Source organism: Ictidomys tridecemlineatus, chromosome 4 (genome assembly GCF_052094955.1).
Source record: "Ictidomys tridecemlineatus isolate mIctTri1 chromosome 4, mIctTri1.hap1, whole genome shotgun sequence".
NCBI classification, from domain to species: Eukaryota; Metazoa; Chordata; class Mammalia; order Rodentia; family Sciuridae; genus Ictidomys; species Ictidomys tridecemlineatus.
In genome coordinates, this window is record NC_135480.1 from 408,590 (window position 1) to 427,502 (window position 18,913).

Here is an 18,913-nt window from a genome sequence, read left to right on the forward strand (position 1 = left end):
CACTGAGCTACATCCCCATCGTGTTGCGTTTTTTTTTTTTTTAAAGGTATTTTTTTTTTTTTTTTTTTTTAGAGAGAGTGAGAGAGGGGGACAGAGAGAGAGAGTTTTAACATTTATTTTTTTCTTGGTTCTCGGCGGACACAACATCTTTGTTGGTATGTGGTGCTGCTGAGGATCGAACCCGGGCCGCACGCATGCTAGGCGAGCGCGCTACCGCTTGAGCCACATCCCCAGCCCCCTCGTGTTGCGTTTTCATTTTAAGACGGGCTCTCACTAAGTCGCTGGGATTATAGGCATGCATCACTGCACCTGGCCTTTGTTTACATTTTAAAGGGGTTTTTTTTGGGGGGTGGGGTGCTGGAGCTTGAACCTAGGGTCTTGCACATGTGAGGTGAATGCTCCTACCACTGAAGTATGTTGCAGCCCTTTTTTAAATTATTTAAGAGGCAGGTTCTTGGTAAGTTGCTGAGGCTGGCCTCAAATTTGCCATCTTCCTGCCTCAGCCTCCTGCTAACCAAATCATTCACAAACCATAGTGGAAATCCACTGTACATGCAGTTGCCCAAAGAGCCTAGAAGTTCAGAAAGAACTCTTTGCTTTTATTTTGGCAACACACAATGCTTACACAGTCAATATTGTGGAAGTGTCTGCATGGAGCAAAAATTAGGGAAATACAGTCTGTACCTACATATTGAAGTGATGTGAAGACAAACCACCACACCAAGTTGTGGACAATCCTGACCTTTAAAAACTAAAAACGGAGCACATGAAAAGGTGCATTGCAGGAATGGCTGTGGGTGCCAGGAGCTGGTCTGTGCAGCTAGCAGCCACACTTGAAGCCTTGTGTGAGGCAAGAGGCTTTGTCCTGTTTGGCTCCTTGGAGACACATCCACTCCTGTTTTCTGTATGGTGCTGCTCTTGCGAGTTGCACAATCTGATGGACACCAGCATGGGCGCTGCCTCGAGCTGCCCAAGCTGGAGATTCCCCCCACACTCATACGGCCACAGACCAGGCGGAAGTGACGCTGGAGGCAGAGCTGCTCTGCTCTGCCACCTCTGGCCCTGCACACGCCTGTTTCCAGCCGGCTCCCCCAGGTAACGCGACTTTAATTCACTGAGAAAGCCCCTAGGATTCCTTCGGCTGGGAGGGTGGATTTCTTTTGGTACCAGGAGTGTGCTACCACTGAGCTGCATCCCCAGGCCTTTTGGGGAAGAGGGTCTTGGTAAGTTGCCGAGGCTGGCCTCAAGGCCTGTGCCACTGTGCTTGGCATCTTGAGGGACTTCTTTCCTTCTTTCTTCCGTTAACACTATAGAGATCAAACCCAAGGTCTGACCCCTGCAGAGCTCTGCTCTTCCACTGAGCACTCCTAGCCCCCCTGGGATCTCAACAGTGCCCGTGCCAGATCCCCTCAATGTGGGCAGGACTCGGGCTTCTTGTTGACAACGAACATGGTGAGGCAAGGGTGATGAGGTTCCTGGGCCTGGCCTGGCCACCTAGCCTGTGGGGTCCTTTGGCAGCCTGTACCCTGCTCAGGGCACCGTGTGTGAACAGGGCATTCTCAGCAGCTGCAAGCCACACGGGACCCACAAGGAAGGACAAGGATCCTCCTGCCAACAAGTGCTTTAATAACTATGCAGGGTCTCAAGCTCTCTTGCTGAAGTAGTGGGTTAGGGCATTTCTTCCCAGTCAAAGCCAGGACACCAGGAGTAAGAGCCCCAGCATGGACTCAGGATGCGGTGTCCAGGAAGATTTCAGAAACCGCAAGCAGGAACTCAGGAGATGACCCTCAGGGACGGCTTGTGTTCCTCCAAGGTCCGCAGCTGCTCTTCCATCTCCTCAGTCCAGTAGATGTCATACAGGCTGCACGTGGGCAGAAAGGAGGGAGTGAACCAGAGCACCCACCGCCCGGCCTTCCCCCGCTGCTCCTGAGCCCCGGACCCCCTAGCACTTGGCCACTTACACCAGCTGTTCCAAGACACAGCCAGGCTGCCGGAGACTCTCCACCAGCCGCTGTATGCCAGGGTCCCCCACGCAGTTGTTGCTCAGGTCCAGCTCCCGCAGGCTGCGGTTGACCAGCAGAGCCGTAGCAAGGGTGTCACAGCCACTGTCGGTCACATTGCACTCGCCCAGCCTGAGCAGGGGCACAGGCAGCGTTCAGAACAGGCATGCCCAGTGTCCCATGGCCCACAAGAGGGCACTGGAGGCCCTGGCCCACAGACCAGGACTCTGGGTGAAGTTGTTCCCAAGTCCCAGCCTTGAGCAGGTCCTGGGTAGATGCCCCAATCAAGGATGGAGAGATACCAGAGCCCACTGGGTCAGAGGAGTCAGTACCAAGGCCAGGGGACTGCACAGGAGAACTGGGACAAGGTGATGGGTGGACAGAGGCTTGTAGGTTCAAAGAAATGGGATGCAGTGGGACAGACCTAGCACCCACCCCAGAAACACGGATGCCCCAAGGGAGGGTGGTGAAGGCACAGCCCTGACAAACCTAATCAAATCAAGGAACCAGATGGGACCCCACTTGCCAAGAGCCAAGGCAGGCCCATGTCTCCCAGCACAAGACCAAGCTCCTCTCCACCTGGCTGCAGGATGGCATCCCCTGGGCAGGAGACTGAAAGACTGCTGTTCAGGCTGCCCATCCCACCCTCCAGCCAGTGCCTGGTCCAGGATGACCAGCACCCAAGGAGAGCTGCCCACGGGAAGCACAAACAGAAAATCAGCAACAAACAGAAACCTAAAAGCAGAAGCCCAAGTCTTTGTAGAGCCACATGCAGTGGCACATGCCTACAATCCCAGCCACTCTGGAGGCTGAGGCAGGACAATGGCATGTCCGAGGCCAGACTCCACAACTTAGCAGGTAATACAGAGGGCTGGGGTGTAGCTTAGTTTGTAGAGCACCAGGTCCAATCCCTCAGCTAGAAAAAGAGAAAACTCTCAAAATAAGAAAACTAGATAGAAAATATTACAGGGAATGGGAACATTAGCCCAAGAGACCTAAGGGATGACTGCCAGGCACTCCAAAGAGAAGGAATTAGAGGAGAGAGATCCCCAACACACAGCGCCCCTCCAGGACCAAGGACATCCAACTCCAGAACAGGCACTCATCTCAAAGCTTGCCGTGAAGAAAAGGCAATCTGCAGGGAAAGTAGGACAGCAGTGCCTGTCCTGAGAGCCAGAGTGACTGAGAAACATGTTGCCTAGAACCTAAGCAGAGTGACCACAGCAGGACACATGGGCTCCTCAGGCTGCTTCCACAGGACCCTTTCTTGGGAAGCTGCTGAAATGCGCTCAACCAAATGGAGGGAGCCTGGGAAGATGACCCCCAGGGGGTCCTGCAGAGGGTGGACAAGGCTTCCAGCATTACCAGATGGCTGGGCCGGAGCCCAGGCAGCCATGGGACTCCATGAGCTGGACCTCTGACGGTCAGGATCAGGGGGAGAACCAAGCCAGCCAGAGCTGCACCCACAGCCCAGTACACGCACTGGCACTCACCAGAGTACCCGCAGCACGGCGCCCGGCTGGCTCAGGCCCTGGCAGAGCTCCTGCACACCTGCATCACCCAGCTGGTTGCTGCTGATCTGCAGCTCCAGGAGGGACTTGTTCTGGGCCAGCACCGAGCGGAAGTAGGGGCAGCAGGCAGCTGTGAGGCCGCAGGTCTTGACCCTGTGGAAATGGAAGGGACAAGACCTGGCTGGCTGGGGCTGGCCCAAGGCCACTCTCCAGAGCCCCTTCCCCTGGAATCCCTCCCATGTGCACTCCAGCAGAGATGTCCCCCCAAACACCACCCATTTTCTGGGCGGCTCACCCCCACTCTCCTGCCTGGTCCTCCCAGATGTGTATCCACACCTCGGTCCCAGCACTGTCCCATTCATGTCACCCCATTCCCTGGAGCCACAAGCCTCTCCCCACACCTTGCTCGGCTCAGGCCCCCGCTGTCCCGGCCCAGGGCGCATCCGTGCTCACCACAGCGACTCCAGCTGGCAGCCAGGCTCCAGCAGGCTCTCGCACAGCAGCCGGGCACCCTCGTCCCCCAGCTGGTTTTCAGCCAGGCTGAGCTCCTTGAGGCTCTGCTTGGCCTTGAGGACACGGCAGAGGTCCTTGCAGCCCTCTGCGGTGATGTCACACTCCCAGAGCCTAGAGGGGCATCCATGCCGTGAAGGACGGATCTCACTCACCACATAGCTTATGGCCCCAGTGAGCGCCCAACCACCCCTCAGAGGGAGACGGGGCAGCCTGCTCACCAGAGGGTCCTAAGCCTGCTGCTGGCACGCAGCAGCGCTGGGCACAGTTCTGCGATGCCCTCGTCACCCAGCTTGTTGCAGCCCAGGTCCAGCTCCTGCAGCGAAGCCTTGGAAGCCACAACAGCACTCAGAGCCTTGCAGTTGGCCGCTGTGACACCGCAGTTCTCCAACCTGGGGACAGGGTACATGCCTGAGGGGAGCCCTGGAGTCCCGCCCCACCCAGCCCAACAGGCTGAGCCCAGCGCCTTGCATACTTGAGCATCTCCAGCTGGCAGGCAGAATCCTTCAGGCCTTGGCAGAGCGTCTGGATGCCAGCCTCCTGCAGGTCATTGTTGCTCACTGTGAGCTCCTTGAAGTCGGGCTTGGCCCTGAGCACTGTAGCCAGAGGTTCACAGCTGGCGGCCGTGAGGTTGCAGTACTCCAGCCTGTACACACACAGGGTCTCAGTCCACCCTCCAGAGCCACAGGCGGCCCAGGGGCAGTGTGTTAGCGAGGCACAAGGGTGCTGGTGTCTTGTCCCCCCATCCCCCCCTCAGCCTTCCCCCTTGGCATTGGGCTGGGGTGCTGAGGACTTTTCTCTGGCTGCTGTTCAGGAACAGTGGGTGCCCAGTGCCTCTAGCCTGTGTGCATACCACACTCCTTTGGGAAAAATCCTCATGACCAAGAGCCCTACTTCAAACTCAGGGATCTCCCAGGCTCCAGGAAGAAACCATCCCCAATAGGCAGGGCTACCTGCTTGGCCATGATCTCACTGAAGAGGACCTCATCCCCAGACTTGGCAGGAATCTGCCAGCCCCTTTCAAAGAAGAGCCGACATCCGAGAAGGGGGCACCGCAAGCCCCTGGAGCCCAAGTCCTGCCTTGAAGCCTCCTGAGGCCACCACACAGGCGGGGCTCAGCCAGGACAGGCTGCCAGGGCTTGGGACACGCCTGGCTGGGGGTGCAGGGCCAGGCAGGGCACACACTCACTGCAGCTTCTCAAGATGGCACTGGGGGTCCAGGAGTCCTTCACAGAGCAGCCGCAGGCCTGCGTCCCCCAGAGGGTTGTCGTTGAGATGCAGTTCTCGCAGGGTGGACAGGGAGCGCAGCACGCCAGGCAGGACCCCACAGCCAGCCTCCGTCAGGCAGCAGTTCTGGAGGCTGGAACACACCACTGTCAGCGGTCCCCATGAACCCTCAGCCCCCATGCCTGCCAAGTGCCAGCAGCACCTTGAGGGAGGCAGGGCACAGAAGTGCAGTACAGGTGTGCCAGACCATCACGGAGGACCTGGGCCTGGCAGGAGCCCAGGGCAACCTGTCCCAGCATCAGGCAGCCATCTCTCTCGTGTGCCTCTGGCTAGAGCTGGGAGTGCTTGCTGGGGCCTCTGGTGGCTCTCCACACCCCACCACCTGGATGCCCACCCCAGGCCCCACCCTACCCTGGCCTCACCTCAGCTTCTGGATCTTGCAGACGGGGCTCTGCAGGCCCTGGAGAACTAGATGCACCCCGGCGTCACCCAACTCATTGGTGCGCAGGCTGAGCTCTGTCAGGGAAGGGTTGACCCGAAGTGCAGAGCTAATGTCCTGGCACCGCCCCTCAGTGAGGCCACAGTCATCCAGCCTGTGAATGGGATCCCTGGGTCACATGGGGTGGAGCCAGCCTCAGGCCCAAAGACCATCTCATGCCACAGGCTGAGAGCCATCAGTAGCCAAGAAGCCAAAAGGTAGTCAAGGCTGGGCGCGGTGGCGCATGCCTGTAATCCCAGTGCTCAGGTAACGGAGGCAAGAGGATCACAAGTTCGAAGCCAGCCTCAGCAACAGCAAAGGCCCTAGGCAACTCAGTGAGACCCTGTCTCCAAATAATACAAAATAGGGCTGGGGATGTGGCTCAGTGGTCGAGTGCTCCTGAGTTCTATCCCCAGCACAAAAAAAAAAAAAAGTCACGGCCAGAATGTTTAAACATCAAACAGCCAGGCATGGTGGCACACACTCGTCACCAAAGCCACTCAGAAGGCTAGGTTGGCAGAAGCAAGTTGGAGACTAACCTCAGCAACTTAGCAAGACCTTCTGAAGATAAAATGTAAAGGGGCAGGTAGGAATGTTCACTTAATGCCAGAACACCTCTGGGTTCGATGGAAGGAAGGAAATAAAAAAAGGGAACCCAAAATAGGAGTGGGCGGGTATGGCTGCACATGCTGGGACCCCAACAACTGGGAGGCTGAGGCAGACAGCAACCAGGCAACTGAGTGAGATACTGTCTTCAATAACAAGTAAAAAAAGGGCCCGACACAGTTGCACACGCCTGTATCCCAGCGGCTCAGGAGGCAGGAGCATCTCCAGTTCAAAGCAACTCAGTGAGACTCTGTCTCTAAATAAACTACAACATAGAGCTGGGGATGTGGCTCAGTGGTCGAGTGCCCAAGTTCAATCCCCTGAACCAAAAAAATAAAATTAAAATAAAAAGGGCTGGGGGTGCAGATCAATGATGGGAGTACCACTGGGCCCACTCCCCAGTACGAAAAGGAACTAAAAATAGGAATGATCATAGATACTGGGCATGCTGTGGCCCCCACACCTTCTGCAGGGACCAACCCTGGAATCCCCCTCTGGGAGGCCAGAGGGACAGCAAGGCCAACTGAGGGGCTGAGCAAAGCCCATGGCATGGGCACGATGCCAAGACCACCCCAATTTATTCCCCAAAATAACAGCTGGCAGATGTAAGGGCTGCAGCAAGGCAACAGGGCCACCTGTGGACCCGAGAGAAGTGGGTCTCGGCAGAACTCTGCTCTGCACAACCAGAGGTGACACAATGAGCAGCAGGGCCCACAGCTTTCCTGTGTCTTGCCAGTGTGTGACCACCATGAGAAGCCCACAGACAAGCCAGAGGGTGCCTGCATGACTCTGGGGCTCACAAGGCAGGTCACCAGCACAAAGGGTGGGTAGGGCCTCAGGAGACAAAGGCATGTGGGATCCTGGGCAACCCAGAGGGAAAAGGATGCAGGTACAAAGCTGGTGCCTGGGCTTGTCCTTGGTGGGACATGCTGGGCAGTGTGACAGTCTCCATGAGACGAGGTCATCAGGGGAAGCAGGAAGAAGGCTATCTAAAATCATCTCTGATAACAGCTACAAACCGACCAAGCGGGTGCCTGTCTCAACTGTGAGCCTGAGGCACCTGGGTGAGTGGAAGCTGAGCACAGAGCGTGACAGGGGCAGCACAGCCACCAAGCCTCACTGCGCCTGGCCTGAGGACGGAGAGGGGCCTAGAGCCCAGGTTCCGGGCCGCCTAGTGCATCAGCCACTGCCCACAACGCACACCGCACCTGCCATCCTCTCAAGCCTGTGAGGGTTCGTGTAGAAAAACTTTTTCTTCTTTTTCTTTCTTTGTGGTGCTGGGACAGAACCCACATGCTAGGCAAGTGCTGTACCACTGAGCTGATGCCCAGGGCTGGAAAACCCACAGGACAGCATTTCACACCTCCCAGAACTATCAAGCACCTTCGCCTCCATGAACAGCAGCCTCCCAAGCACAGCATGCCCAAGTGCATCGCCACCAAGCAGGCAGCTGCCCATACCTGACCACTTGATACTGCTGGATCAGGGGGAGGAGCTCTGTCCACCTGGCATCACTCAGCTGCTCACAGTGGATGTCAAGACTCATGGTGGGCTGCAGTGTCGTCTGGGCAAAAGAAAGAGGAAAGAGAACCTTTCGCAGATTCCCAAGGCCTGGCAGACCAGAGATCCTGTGAGCAGGAAGAGTCCACACAGAACCCTGAAGGCGGACATTTCCAGAAGGGCTCCAGCCTCCCCAGCAGGTGCTTTCTCTGCCTTCTTCCCTCAAAATTTCTACCTGCTCATTCTCCAGGAGCAGATGTGTATCTCTTGGCAAAGGTCACCCCAAGCAGCAGAGCTTGGGGACGCGGCAGTGGGATACAGATGTCAGTTTCACCTCTCAGCCTACAGCCACAGTTGGCACCTTCTGCTCAGGAGAAGCAGGACAGCAAGTGTGGGCTGGGAAGCCCCTGCCTCTTATTCACCTGAGCAAGGATGGTGGGAGGGGGTGGAAACCCCAGAAGGGGGCTCAGCTGGCTTCCTGTACTCTCAGAACAGGCAGGGTTGGCAGTGCCACAGTGCACTGCCAAGCTGTCCACAAAGCCAGAGCCCTCCAAGATGCAGGGTCCAGGATGGAAGCTGCCCAAACACAGCAGTGGGTGAAGCCTCCCCGAGCAGCCCTAGGACCACAGCTTCCATGACTCCAGGACAGGCCAGGGCACCTCCTCTGCCCCTCCCAGGCCCTGCCCAGGCTGGAACAGAGGCAGGTCACAGCCTGAAAAAACCAGGGTATCACTGACTGAAGGGTGTTCCTGAAGCCTAGAGGACAGGGCACCTCAGCACCCACACGTCTGGGGAAGGGGAAGAGGAAGTCACCCCTGTGGACCACACACTCCCTGAGCTCTGCCAAGCAGGCCAGCTGGAGCAGCAGGGGCACCAGAGGGTTCCTGGAAGAAGCGACTCGTGCTGGGTGGGCTTCCAGTGCAGGCAAGGGTGGGGCAAGGGCTTCTCTTGAGGGGCTCTCTCCCCAAGAGGCAGAGCCTAACACCCTTCCCAAGGGCTGTGACTACAGGATGATGTGGTCTGTAGAGGTTCCCGAGTGTCCTCCCCTCTGCCGCCAGTGTCTGGCACAACTGGCCTTGTCCTGCCCCTTCCCTGGGGCTGGATCAGGCCAAAGGAAGGAGGAGCACCTTGGAGCCAACTTGGGGGGTTGCCCTTATGGGTCGTGGCACACAGGCCTGCAACAGGGGAAACTGAAGCAAGGGCAGGGGACACCTTGGTCACACAGCATCTCAATGAGGAGCCCTGACTGAACCCCGCTTGCTGCTCAGAGCACATGAGCAAAACCGGTCCTGCCTGGGTCCCCTAGGAAGCCCAGGGTATGTCACCAAACCTCCTGGTAGAGTACTACCATTCAAAGGTCCTGGGTTCCATCCTCAGCATGGGAAAGGGCTGGGATGCAAACACAGACCCAATCTAAGTCTCTTGGAGAAAAACAGCTTAATAATTTTGTAACATACTCCCAAACTCTTGCCAGTTAAAACAGTTCTGACTGGCCTGGGGAGAGCCACAAGGGCACACTGGCTTGGCTTTTACTTTTTGGGGGGGTACTGGATATTGAACCCAGGGGCCTTTTACCAGTCACCTACATTCCCAGTTCAGAGCATCTTGCTAAATTGCTGAGGATCTCAGCCTCCTGAGTTGCTGGGATTACAGGCATGTACCACAGTGCCCAGTGAGGTACAGCTTTTTAAACATGCAAAACTCTTGTGATGTTTGAAAAAACTCATGTGGGCATGAACAGCTTAGGGAAGTGAACAGTAGGGAAGCAGGCCGTCTCAGATGCCTGCACACTTGTTAGAAAGCACAGGCATTCATCCATCCAACTTTTCACTGAGCATCTACAGTGTGGAAGGCACTGTTCCAGGTCTCTCAGTCCTCAAGGAGTTTAATAAGGCAATCTGGTGCCACGAAAAGGCCAGGGAAGGCTTCCAGGCCAGCAAAGGCAGGTCTGAAAGAAGGAGCGAGCCGACAAGGGAGCTGATGGAGAAACGGTGGACTGGAGTTCTGTTTCAGTCATCAGGCTCCATGCTCACTGCAGACCTCAACTTCATGGTTCCAGGGTAGCACAGAGTCCCAGGAATCAGGAGCCAGGAACTAACCAGAGGACTGGGAGGGCCAGTTCTTTGGGGTTATAAGGTGAAAAGCTACTCAACTGGGGGGAAAATTTTTTGGCTAGGCCAGCCAACATGTGTTGCTATAGTTCCCTGGGTGTCCAGAGACAAGGCCCACCAACTGGGTTCCAGGCAAAGCAGGAGGCTGGACAGAGAGCTCACACACCCCTCCGGGATCCCCCCAGAGAGCAGGCCCAGGGTGTGTCCAGCACCTGCCAGGTGCTCAGGGCCATCAGTGAAGACAGGGAACAGAGGTGTCTCCCCCTGGATGCAGGAAAACAAGGTACTGCTGCCTTCTAGCAGAGGCTTCTGTAGCCTGAGAGTGAGAGTGAGGACACGGGCGAGTGGAGGACTCAGTGAGCCTCTGGGCGCACTGTGTCCAACCAACTTCTGGTTTTTTGTGTGTGGGACAGGACTGGGGACTGAACCACCTGCCACATGAAGCCCTTTTTATTTTGAAAACTGTCCAGGCTGGCCTTGAACTTGTGATCCTCCTGCCTCAGTATCCAGAGATGCTGGGGTTAAAGAGGTGCAGCAATTTTAAGGCTGATGTTGAGAGGGGGATATTGCCTTGATTTAACTGAGTGGGCCAGAGTGATCATAAGGGCACTACAAACTGGGGTTTAAAACTGGAGGGAGGCAGATTCTTAAGACACTGATTAAGGCCAACAAACTGATTCTCCTTTGAAGCTTACACAAGGAATCAGAACTCCCCCCCCCCCCGTGTACACACACACCTTGATTTTAAGCCCCTAGTACATTTTGAACTTCTGACCTCCAGAACTATAAAGTAACAAATATGTGGCAACTTTCTCATAGCAGCTAGGAAACTAACACTTGTTGCAACTTCTACAATAATCTCTACTCAGAAGTGGTGGCCACAGACCTGTAATCCCAGGGGCTCGGGAGGCTAAGGCAGGAGGATAGTTAATTCAAAGCCAGCCTCAGCAACTCAAGGACATCCTGTCTCTAAATAAAGTACAAAACCGGGCTGGGGGTTGTGGCTCAGTGGTAAGCACCCCTGGGCTCCATCCTGGGTACAAAAAAAAGTGAAAAACGTATATACTGTCCAGCATTGTGATGCATGCCTATAATCCCAGCGACTTGGGAGGCTGAGGCAGGAGGATTACAAGTTCGTGGCCAGCCTCAGCAACTGTCTCAATATAAAAAATAAAAAGGGTTGGGGATGTAGCTCAGATGTAAGTACTTCCAATGGCCGCATTATGTGCAATTGGTCTGTTCGTATCCAACTGATTCAACCGAACTGTGCAGGTGGTCACGTTATCTTGAGATTTCCAAGCTTTCTAGCCCCACCAGCTGTCGCGGCCCAGACGCGGACACCCGCTGGTACAAAGTGCCTGGAGCCTCAGCTTCTTTCAGGCCACAGCCTCCCCGCGGCCCCAAGAGGGCGGTCTCGGTTACCTGCCTCTCCTCCGCACCTGAGCTGCCCCCCGAGTCCCCACCGTGCGAGGCGGCGCCACCCGAGCCCCGTCACGACCCTGCAGTTCTCGGAGAGCCGAGAAACCAGAAATGCCGCTTCTTTCGAGAGAATAAGACCAGGGTCGCTTAGCGGAGGGGAGACGGACAGGCGGCGCCAGGCCTGCGGGCGTAGCTGGGAGACACCAACCGTCACGAGGTCCCCACCCGCGGAGAGGCGCAGCACGCATGCGCGCCCGCCAGCCCCGCCCGGGCTCCCAGCGTGCCCCGCGCTACGCACCGGCGCGACGAGGTCCTGGGGCGCGCCGGAAACCGCCGGAAACCGCCTCGCCCGGCCCCTCCTCCCCGCCGCTCCGCCCGGGGAGTGCGAGTCGCGCCGGGTCGCTAGGACCGCAGTGGCGCCCGGCGCGCATCCACGGGACGCCCGACTGAGGCCGGCGCGGGGAAGGGCCGCCTGAGCTAGCCGGGCGTCACACTGGCCTCGGGGTGACGCAGAGCGTGGGGGCTGACCTGGAGACGACGCGGGCTGCGGGGGCTGAGAGCGACACTGCCGACTTTGACAGGAGCAGGCGGAACGGCCGACTGGGGCGAGGTCTCCCGGGGACCGCGCAGCCGGCTGGCGGGGCGGAGCCGAGCCTCGGGGGCGGGGCCGAGCCGCTCAGGGCGGCGGCCGGCCTCGCGGTAGAAGTGGGCCAAGCCTGGGGGCGGGCCCAAGCAGGGGGCGGGCCCAAGCAGGGGGCGGGGCCTCGGCGGCCGGGCGCTGCACCGAAGGAAGTGCCGAGGAGGCCGGGGGGAGTGGAGCCGAGGGAGATGTGGCCGGCGCTGTTTGGCTGTGTCGTGTGGGGGATTTCCGCTTTCACCTGGGACCCCGGACGGATCGCCTCCACCAGAATTACTTTCCGGAAAACTGCCCGGAGGTCCTGGTCCCCCCGGCTCGGTGGCGGGGTGGCGCGCCTGTCGTCACGTCGGCTGGGGGAGGGCCACCTCCGCCACGCAGCGAGATCCCGCCCGTCTCAGAAAAAAGTCGGCGCTGGGGCCGGGCGCGGTGGCCACGCCTGCGATCCCCGCAGCTTGGGAGGCTGAGACCGGAGGACCGCACGTCCAAAGCCACCTCAGCAATGGTGGGCACGAAGCAACTGAGTGAGGTTCCTAAATAAAATGCAAAAATAGGGCTGGGGATGTGGCGCAGTGGTCGAGTGCTCCCGAGTTCAATCCCTGGTACCAAAAAAAAGTTAGGACTTGGGATGAAGCTGGGCGGTAGAGCTCCCCGGGGTCCAACCCTCGGTCCCTAAAGTTAGTGAACACCGCCCTAGGTTATGCCAGAGTCGCGGGTTGGTGGGTTGGAATTCTCATAATGTGAAGAAGCCATGTCAAAGGTCGCCCAGAAGCTGTCTGGCTTCTTTTGGTGACACCCATGGGGACAGGAAGGACCTGCTGAGAAGTCCAGCAGTAGGGAGAGTCGCTCAAGCCACAGGGGCCACTTGGGGTTCCTGACCCGTTCATCCGCGTGGAATTTGGAAGACACAGAAGCAGTTCCACCTCCCTCCTTCATCCCCCGAGGGGACCACTCTTGCCCCTTCTGGTGGGTCCTGGCTGAGCCAAGCACTTAGTCTTCCTGATCCAGCCTTGACAGCGGAGCAGGTTTAATTCCTCATCCCTTCCTCTTCCCATCTAGCCCCTCTCCCCTGCCCGCTGTTGGGACCTTTTTCCTCCCTTGGAGCCGCGGCCATTATTGGGTGTTGGCTGAGGCGGCCTCAGGGGTCAGCATTCCATATGCGTGACCAGATACATGTTTCTTGAAATAGAGAGCTTTGGGATGGCTTTGCTATGGCTCCCTTCGTGTTATTGGAAGGGGACAAAAAGATGAGGATGGTGGACACACGAAGTTAAGAGAATAATTCTATAAAATTAGTCCATATACTGAACCCCACATGCTTTCTTTGCCAAAAAGCAATCGTCCTGCAGCCAGTCTGTCCTGAGTAGACGGGAGATGCCACATTCCTTAGCAAGCTGAGGCAGGAGCAAAGGTCGGGCAGTCTACATAGATGATGAATGAGGGGGGACAGAGAGGATGAGACTGGTTATCACGCTGCTAACCTCTCAATTGCTCCTGGCCATTAACTCCATCCTCCCAGTTCCCAGGCACAGAGTCAGAGAAGAAAGAGAAGGCAATGACTAAAAGAGGGGTTCTGGGGTCTATAAAAAAGCAAGACCACCCCTCCTGTGGACTCCCAGCTCTGGGGCCCTTCTTTTCACAGAAGTCTGTCTCCATCACTTTCTTAAATAAACCATACTTGCTAGCTTGCCTGTGTTCCTCAGGTGTTTATCTTCAACACCAAGAACAAGGACCTGTTCCTTAGCTCCGGGACCAGTATTATTATGGTGTCTGCCTAGGGGAGCTCTTGGTAACAGGGAATAGAGTTAGGGCTAAGGGCAGAAACCCCCCTAAGTGTTCATGAGACACCAAAGAAGGTGAGGCTCCAGGCAGAGTGGGCCAGAGGCTGCTGAGTGTGGGAGTCCTTTTCCTGTCCTACTTTTGTCATTGCTTCTTTAAAAATACCTGTGAGTCGAAGGGAAAGTGCTTACAGAAGGGTGCATAAAGCTGGGGATTTTGCAGGTGGGAGTGGAACTACAGTTCCCAGTGGCCTGCTGGGCTGGGCTAGGAGACAGGAAATGCCCCAGGGGAAAAAGGAATTTTGACAGACTGAAAATCGCCACTGACATTGCAACAGCTTGTGGAGCTGGAAAAACTGTGCTGTCAAGGTTTTGTTTGCTTTTTAATTTATGGCATCAACTAAGCCAGAGGAAAGTGAGGAGATGTTCTGGAGGTTCCGTTGTGAGGTCTAGTAATGAGCAGTGGAATGCAAAGAAATCAAATAACTTGTAGAAAAATAACACATGTATTAACCCTGAGAATAAGCAAGTGGAAATAAAGGGAGTCAATTAAGAAATATGCCATGGAAAAAAGATAAGTAAAGCTAATTCCTGGCAGGGTCTACTGAGGTCATTGTACAGTTAGGACTTACGGCCTTGGTTGGTTGGTTGGTTTGGTTTGGTACCAGGGATTGAACCAAGGGGCGTTTACCACTGAGCCACTTCCAGCCCTTTTTATTTTTTGAGATAGTGTCTCACTAAGTTCCTTGGGACGTCACTAAATTGCTGAGGCTGGCCTCAACTTGTGATCCTTCTGCCTCAGTCTTCCGAGTCTCTGGTATTACAGGGGTATGCAACCACAACCAGCAGCCATAGTGCAGGTGCACTGAGTGTGCCCAGACATTGACCCCAGAGCCCAGATTAACACAAGATTGACTTGTAGATGAAACCCCCTGAATAGAATGGCTGCCGTGACAGTTCCAGACAAAATAAGGTCAGAAACTTCCCACCTGAAGGAGCAGATAAGCATCTGCCTGGCAAAGGTGGAACAGCACCTTCTGGAAGCTGCACTTCTCCTTGGTTGTCCTCTGATGGGTCCCTCCCCCTCCCCCAGAGTGCTCTGCTTGAGCCTCGCTGCTCTGCACTTAGGCAGAGTCCTCCTGCTTGGCTTCTCCCATGGGAACCCAAGAACTGGGGTTAGGAGCTTCAGTTCCCTGCTCCCATGTTACTTGGTGACCTGAACCTCCTCGCACTCTGTCCCAGTGCAGCAAAACCCAGGCCAGTGACACCCAAATAACTCACTTCCAAGGAAGTTGGGCGTGGCTGGGGTTGTGGCTCAGTGTTAGAGTGCATGACTAGCATGCACAAGGCCGTGGGTTCGGTCTTCAGCACCACATAAAAATAAATAAAATAAACGTGTTATTTTTCTACAACTACTTCTAAAAAAAATGTTAAAGAAGGCTGGAAGTAGTTTCCTTTAACATTTTCATTCTATTTTACAAGTATTACAAATTCAAACTAGAACAATTGAAAATACGGGAAAGCCAAACAGTAATATCAAAACAAGCTGTGATTCTACACCCTATGGGGAAACCTCACTGGCATCCTGCTGTTGCTAACATTCTTTCCAGACCAGGGCTGTCCAGTAGAAATGCAGTGTGGGCCGAGTATGTGATGTGATAGTGTCCAATAAGAAAAATGTTTGTATGATGAATTTTTTAAAAGAAACAAATGAAATTAATTTCAATGGTATATTTTAAGCCATTATGTCCAAAATATTATTTGAACATACAATCAGCATTTCTTGGATTATTAACCAGACATTTCATATGTCTATTTTTATTCTAAGTCCTCAGTGGGTGTTCAGACCAGCTGTTTCCAGCGCCCAAAGTCACACGGCTGCCTTGTGGGAACCTCGCAGCTGTGGGCTTTTCCTGGCATGTGTGTACACATTGGAAATCATTATTTTAACTTAGTGAATCTATTCTCATGATTTGGGGGAAATATGCATTCGTGAGCAGAGATGAAGGTAGGCTCCAGGAGAAAAATTGAACAGGCCTCTGCTGCAGGGATGAGAGAGCCTGGACCAGGATGGCCTGGGGCAGGCCTCTCTGGCGCCCTCTGCTGGACACGGGCCGCACGCGAGGGGGACGCTTCAGAACCGGAGGAGAGCGGCCCTGGGCACGGAGGGGCGGTGCCTCCCTGCGCATCTCCAGGACAGACAATACATCCCTCTCACTGAGACTCTTTTATAGCATTTTGCCACAGAAGAATGATACACTCTAGAAGAAATGTCAGAAAACACTAGCACAAGAAAGTAAGACGCCACCCTCACCCTATTACGTTCACGTTCCTGAGATTTTGGTATATGGGCAGATGCACGCGAGTTTCATTACTGAACATTCAAACATACAAGAATTTAAAGATAAATAAATAACCAGCGCCATGACTAATCCCCTACCTTAAAAGCATGTCCAAAGCCCTCGCAGGCCCTCTCCCCTACCGGGTAGTCCTCCCTCAGAAGTGGGCACTGACCTGTATTAACGGCCCTCACTCTTACACATCCGCTAAGACTCTATTGTGTGTATGAGCATTCCCAAATCAGACAGACCAGTCCTACCAGTGGCCATTCTACCACTGACCCTCACCCCCAGCCCTTTTTATTTTTTGAGACAGGGTCTCCTAATTTGCTGAGGCTGGCCTGGAACCAACAATCTTCCGGCTTCAGCCTCTGGGATCACAGGCCTGGTCCCCACACAGGCCTCACAGTTTATAAGTGGTGAACTGTGCGTGTCCTCCTGCTGGTTGTTTCTTCTGGTCAACAAAGTTTGGGGCAAGATTTGTCCATATGGATAAAATGTTATTTATTCATTTTAACACTGTACTCAATCGTGTGAATAGCCAACACTGATTTATGCTCCGCGTGTGTCTGATTTTTTTTTCTACTTACTGCAAATAGCACTGCTGCAGATACACTGTTTCTCTGTACCTGGACAGAAGGGAAAGGCCTTGCTGGGTCATGGCATGAGCACTTTCATCCAATCACTTCCAAATGGTGTGAGGATTTGCCCTCCCAACCGGAGGTCATGAGAGTCGCCATTGCTACAGCTCTCTGCCTTGGTCTTAGGAACACAGTAATGTCTTATTGTGGTACAAGTTGGCATTTTGCCCAGTGCTAGTGAGTAGTCTATTTTCACGCGTGGGTTAACCATATTTTTTTTTGAGGTGCCTGTTCATATTCTTTGATCATTTTCATTGGCTTCTTTAGGAAATCCCTCCTTACTGGTTTTTTAAATGTGATTTGTAGTCTGGATTTTAACTCACATAGACTTGAGGTTTTTTTGTTTTGTTGTTATTGAACTATTGAGATTGAACAGGGGTGCTCTACCACTAAGCCTCACCTCTAGCCCTTTTTATTTTATTTTTTGGTACCAGGGATTAAATATAGGGGCCCCTAACCACTGAGCTATATCCCAAGCCCATTTGGTATTTTATTAGAGACAAAGTCTCACTGAGTTGCTTAGAGCCTTGCTAAATTGCTGAGGCTGGGTTTGAACTCACAATCCTTCTGCCTCAGCCTCCTCAGCCACTAGGATTACAGGCATGCACCACAGCACCTGGACCTTTTTATTTTTTTTATTTTAAGACAGAATCTCAGGCTGGGGTTGTGGCTTAGTGGTAGAGCACTTGCCTAGCACATGTGAGGCAAGGATTCAATCCTCAGCATCACATAAAACAAAGGTATTGTGTGCATCTACAACTAAAAAAAAAATTAAATTGAACAACAACAACAAGAACAACAAAAAGACAGGATCTTTCTCTCTCTCTCAATTGCCCAGGCTGGCCTCTAACTTGCAAGCCTCCTGCCTTGGCCTCCCAAGTCAGTAGAAGTACAAGTGTGTGCCACCTCACCTGCTGATTGTCATTTGTCAACCCTTCACCTGGCACAGTGGAATACACACTCTTTTAGTGCATGAAACATTCACCAGGATAGACTACATCTCAGGTCATAAGTCTAACCCTGACAGATGGGAAGGAAATATTAAGTACATCATATGACATAATAATATTAAGCCAGAAATCACTAACAGAAAAATAACATAAATTTCCCTAAACGTAGCCAGGCGCAGTGGCCCACGCCTGTAATCCCAGCCACTCAGAAGACTGAGGCAGGCAGCAGGAGAATCACAAGTTTGGGAGAAACTGAAGGAGATGTCCCTGTCTCAAAAAAAAAGAAAGAAAAAGAAAAAGATCTGGGGATGCAGCTCAATAATAGAGTGCTTCTGGGTCCAATCCCTAGTGACCCGCTCCCCCCCAAAATCCCTAAGCATCTGGAAGTTAACAAGTTCATCTTTAGCTGGCCCGGGAGTCAGAGGGGGGAGTGACAGGGAATCAGAGACACTGTGCACCTGCAGGGCCCCGTGGCATGTCTCTAATGGGGCTGCTCAAGAGGCTGCGGGAGGAGGAACACAAGTTAGAGGCCAACCTTAGCAACTTAGGGAAACCCCATCTCAAAATAAAATTTTATTTATTTTTTTAAAGAGAGAGAGAATTTTCTAATATTTATTTTTTAGTTTTCGGTGGACACAACATCTTTATTTTTATTTTTATGTGGTGCTGAGGATGGAACCCAGAGCCCCATGCATGCCAGGCAAGCGCACTACCGCTTGAGCCACATCCCAGCTCCTCAAAATAAAAATTTAAAATCCCAAGTACAAAAAAAAAAAAAAGTAAAAACAAAGACTAGAGCAAAGCTAGGAGCTGTGAGACAGTGAAATCCAGGTGAGGTCCCTGGTGACCACAGGTTGCAGTCTGGGTGAGCACTACCACTTCCTGTGGCCTAGCACTGACTAGTCCCCGCAGGTCACAGCCCAGCCCTCAGTTCCTGCCACCCGTCACTGGGAAAGGAGCTAAGCCAAGGCTGGGGCCACCTGGGGTCGGGGTGGGGATGCCTCCTGGCTGCCTGAAGGGAGGACAGAGACTGTGTCCACTGTACTTGGGGAGACAAGGCTCAGTTCTGGGTGGACCCAACTTCTGAGGATCCAAGGGCTATAATCTTCCAAGTCCGCATGTTCCAGTTAAGGCTGGCCTCTAACTTGTATTCCTCCTAGAGTCACCCTGGGCCTGTTTCAGGAAATATCATTCTCTCCATGGATATCT

At 54.1% G+C, this 18,913-nt stretch overlaps 1 protein-coding gene across 6 annotated transcripts; it reads right to left on the reverse strand.

Annotated features, from left to right (window-relative positions):
* Window positions 1-1,606: 1,606 nt before the first annotated feature.
* Window positions 1,607-12,054, reverse strand: Rnh1 (ribonuclease/angiogenin inhibitor 1). Of its 6 annotated transcripts, none has more exons than XM_078045242.1 (10): window positions 11,891-12,054; window positions 7,793-7,896; window positions 5,671-5,841; window positions 5,211-5,381; window positions 4,497-4,667; window positions 4,243-4,413; window positions 3,965-4,135; window positions 3,494-3,664; window positions 1,962-2,132; window positions 1,607-1,861 (listed from the first exon to the last, which is right to left on the reverse strand). In XM_078045242.1, the coding sequence occupies exons 2-10, from the start codon at window positions 7,876-7,878 to the stop codon at window positions 1,774-1,776; spliced, it is 1,371 nt and encodes a 456-aa protein (XP_077901368.1). In that variant the 5' UTR covers window positions 7,879-7,896; window positions 11,891-12,054; the 3' UTR covers window positions 1,607-1,773. The 6 variants fall into 6 exon arrangements, with proteins under 6 accessions (XP_077901368.1, XP_077901369.1, XP_021576700.1 ...); XM_078045243.1 differs by lacking the exon at window positions 11,891-12,054 and adding an exon at window positions 11,661-11,851; XM_021721025.3 differs by lacking the exon at window positions 11,891-12,054 and adding an exon at window positions 11,383-11,564.
* Window positions 12,055-18,913: the final 6,859 nt, after the last annotated feature.

Coding starts and splice junctions, on each gene's coding strand:
- Rnh1 (XM_078045242.1), bottom strand. CDS start 7,878: ATGAGTCTTGACATCCACTGTGAGCAGCTGAGTGATGCCAGGTGGACA. Junction 5,382..5,670: donor TGCAAGATCCAGAAGCTGAG/GTGAGGCCAGGG, acceptor GGTGTGTTCCAG/CCTCCAGAACTGCTGCCTGA. Junction 4,136..4,242: donor AGCAGGCTTAGGACCCTCTG/GTGAGCAGGCTG, acceptor ATGCCCCTCTAG/GCTCTGGGAGTGTGACATCA.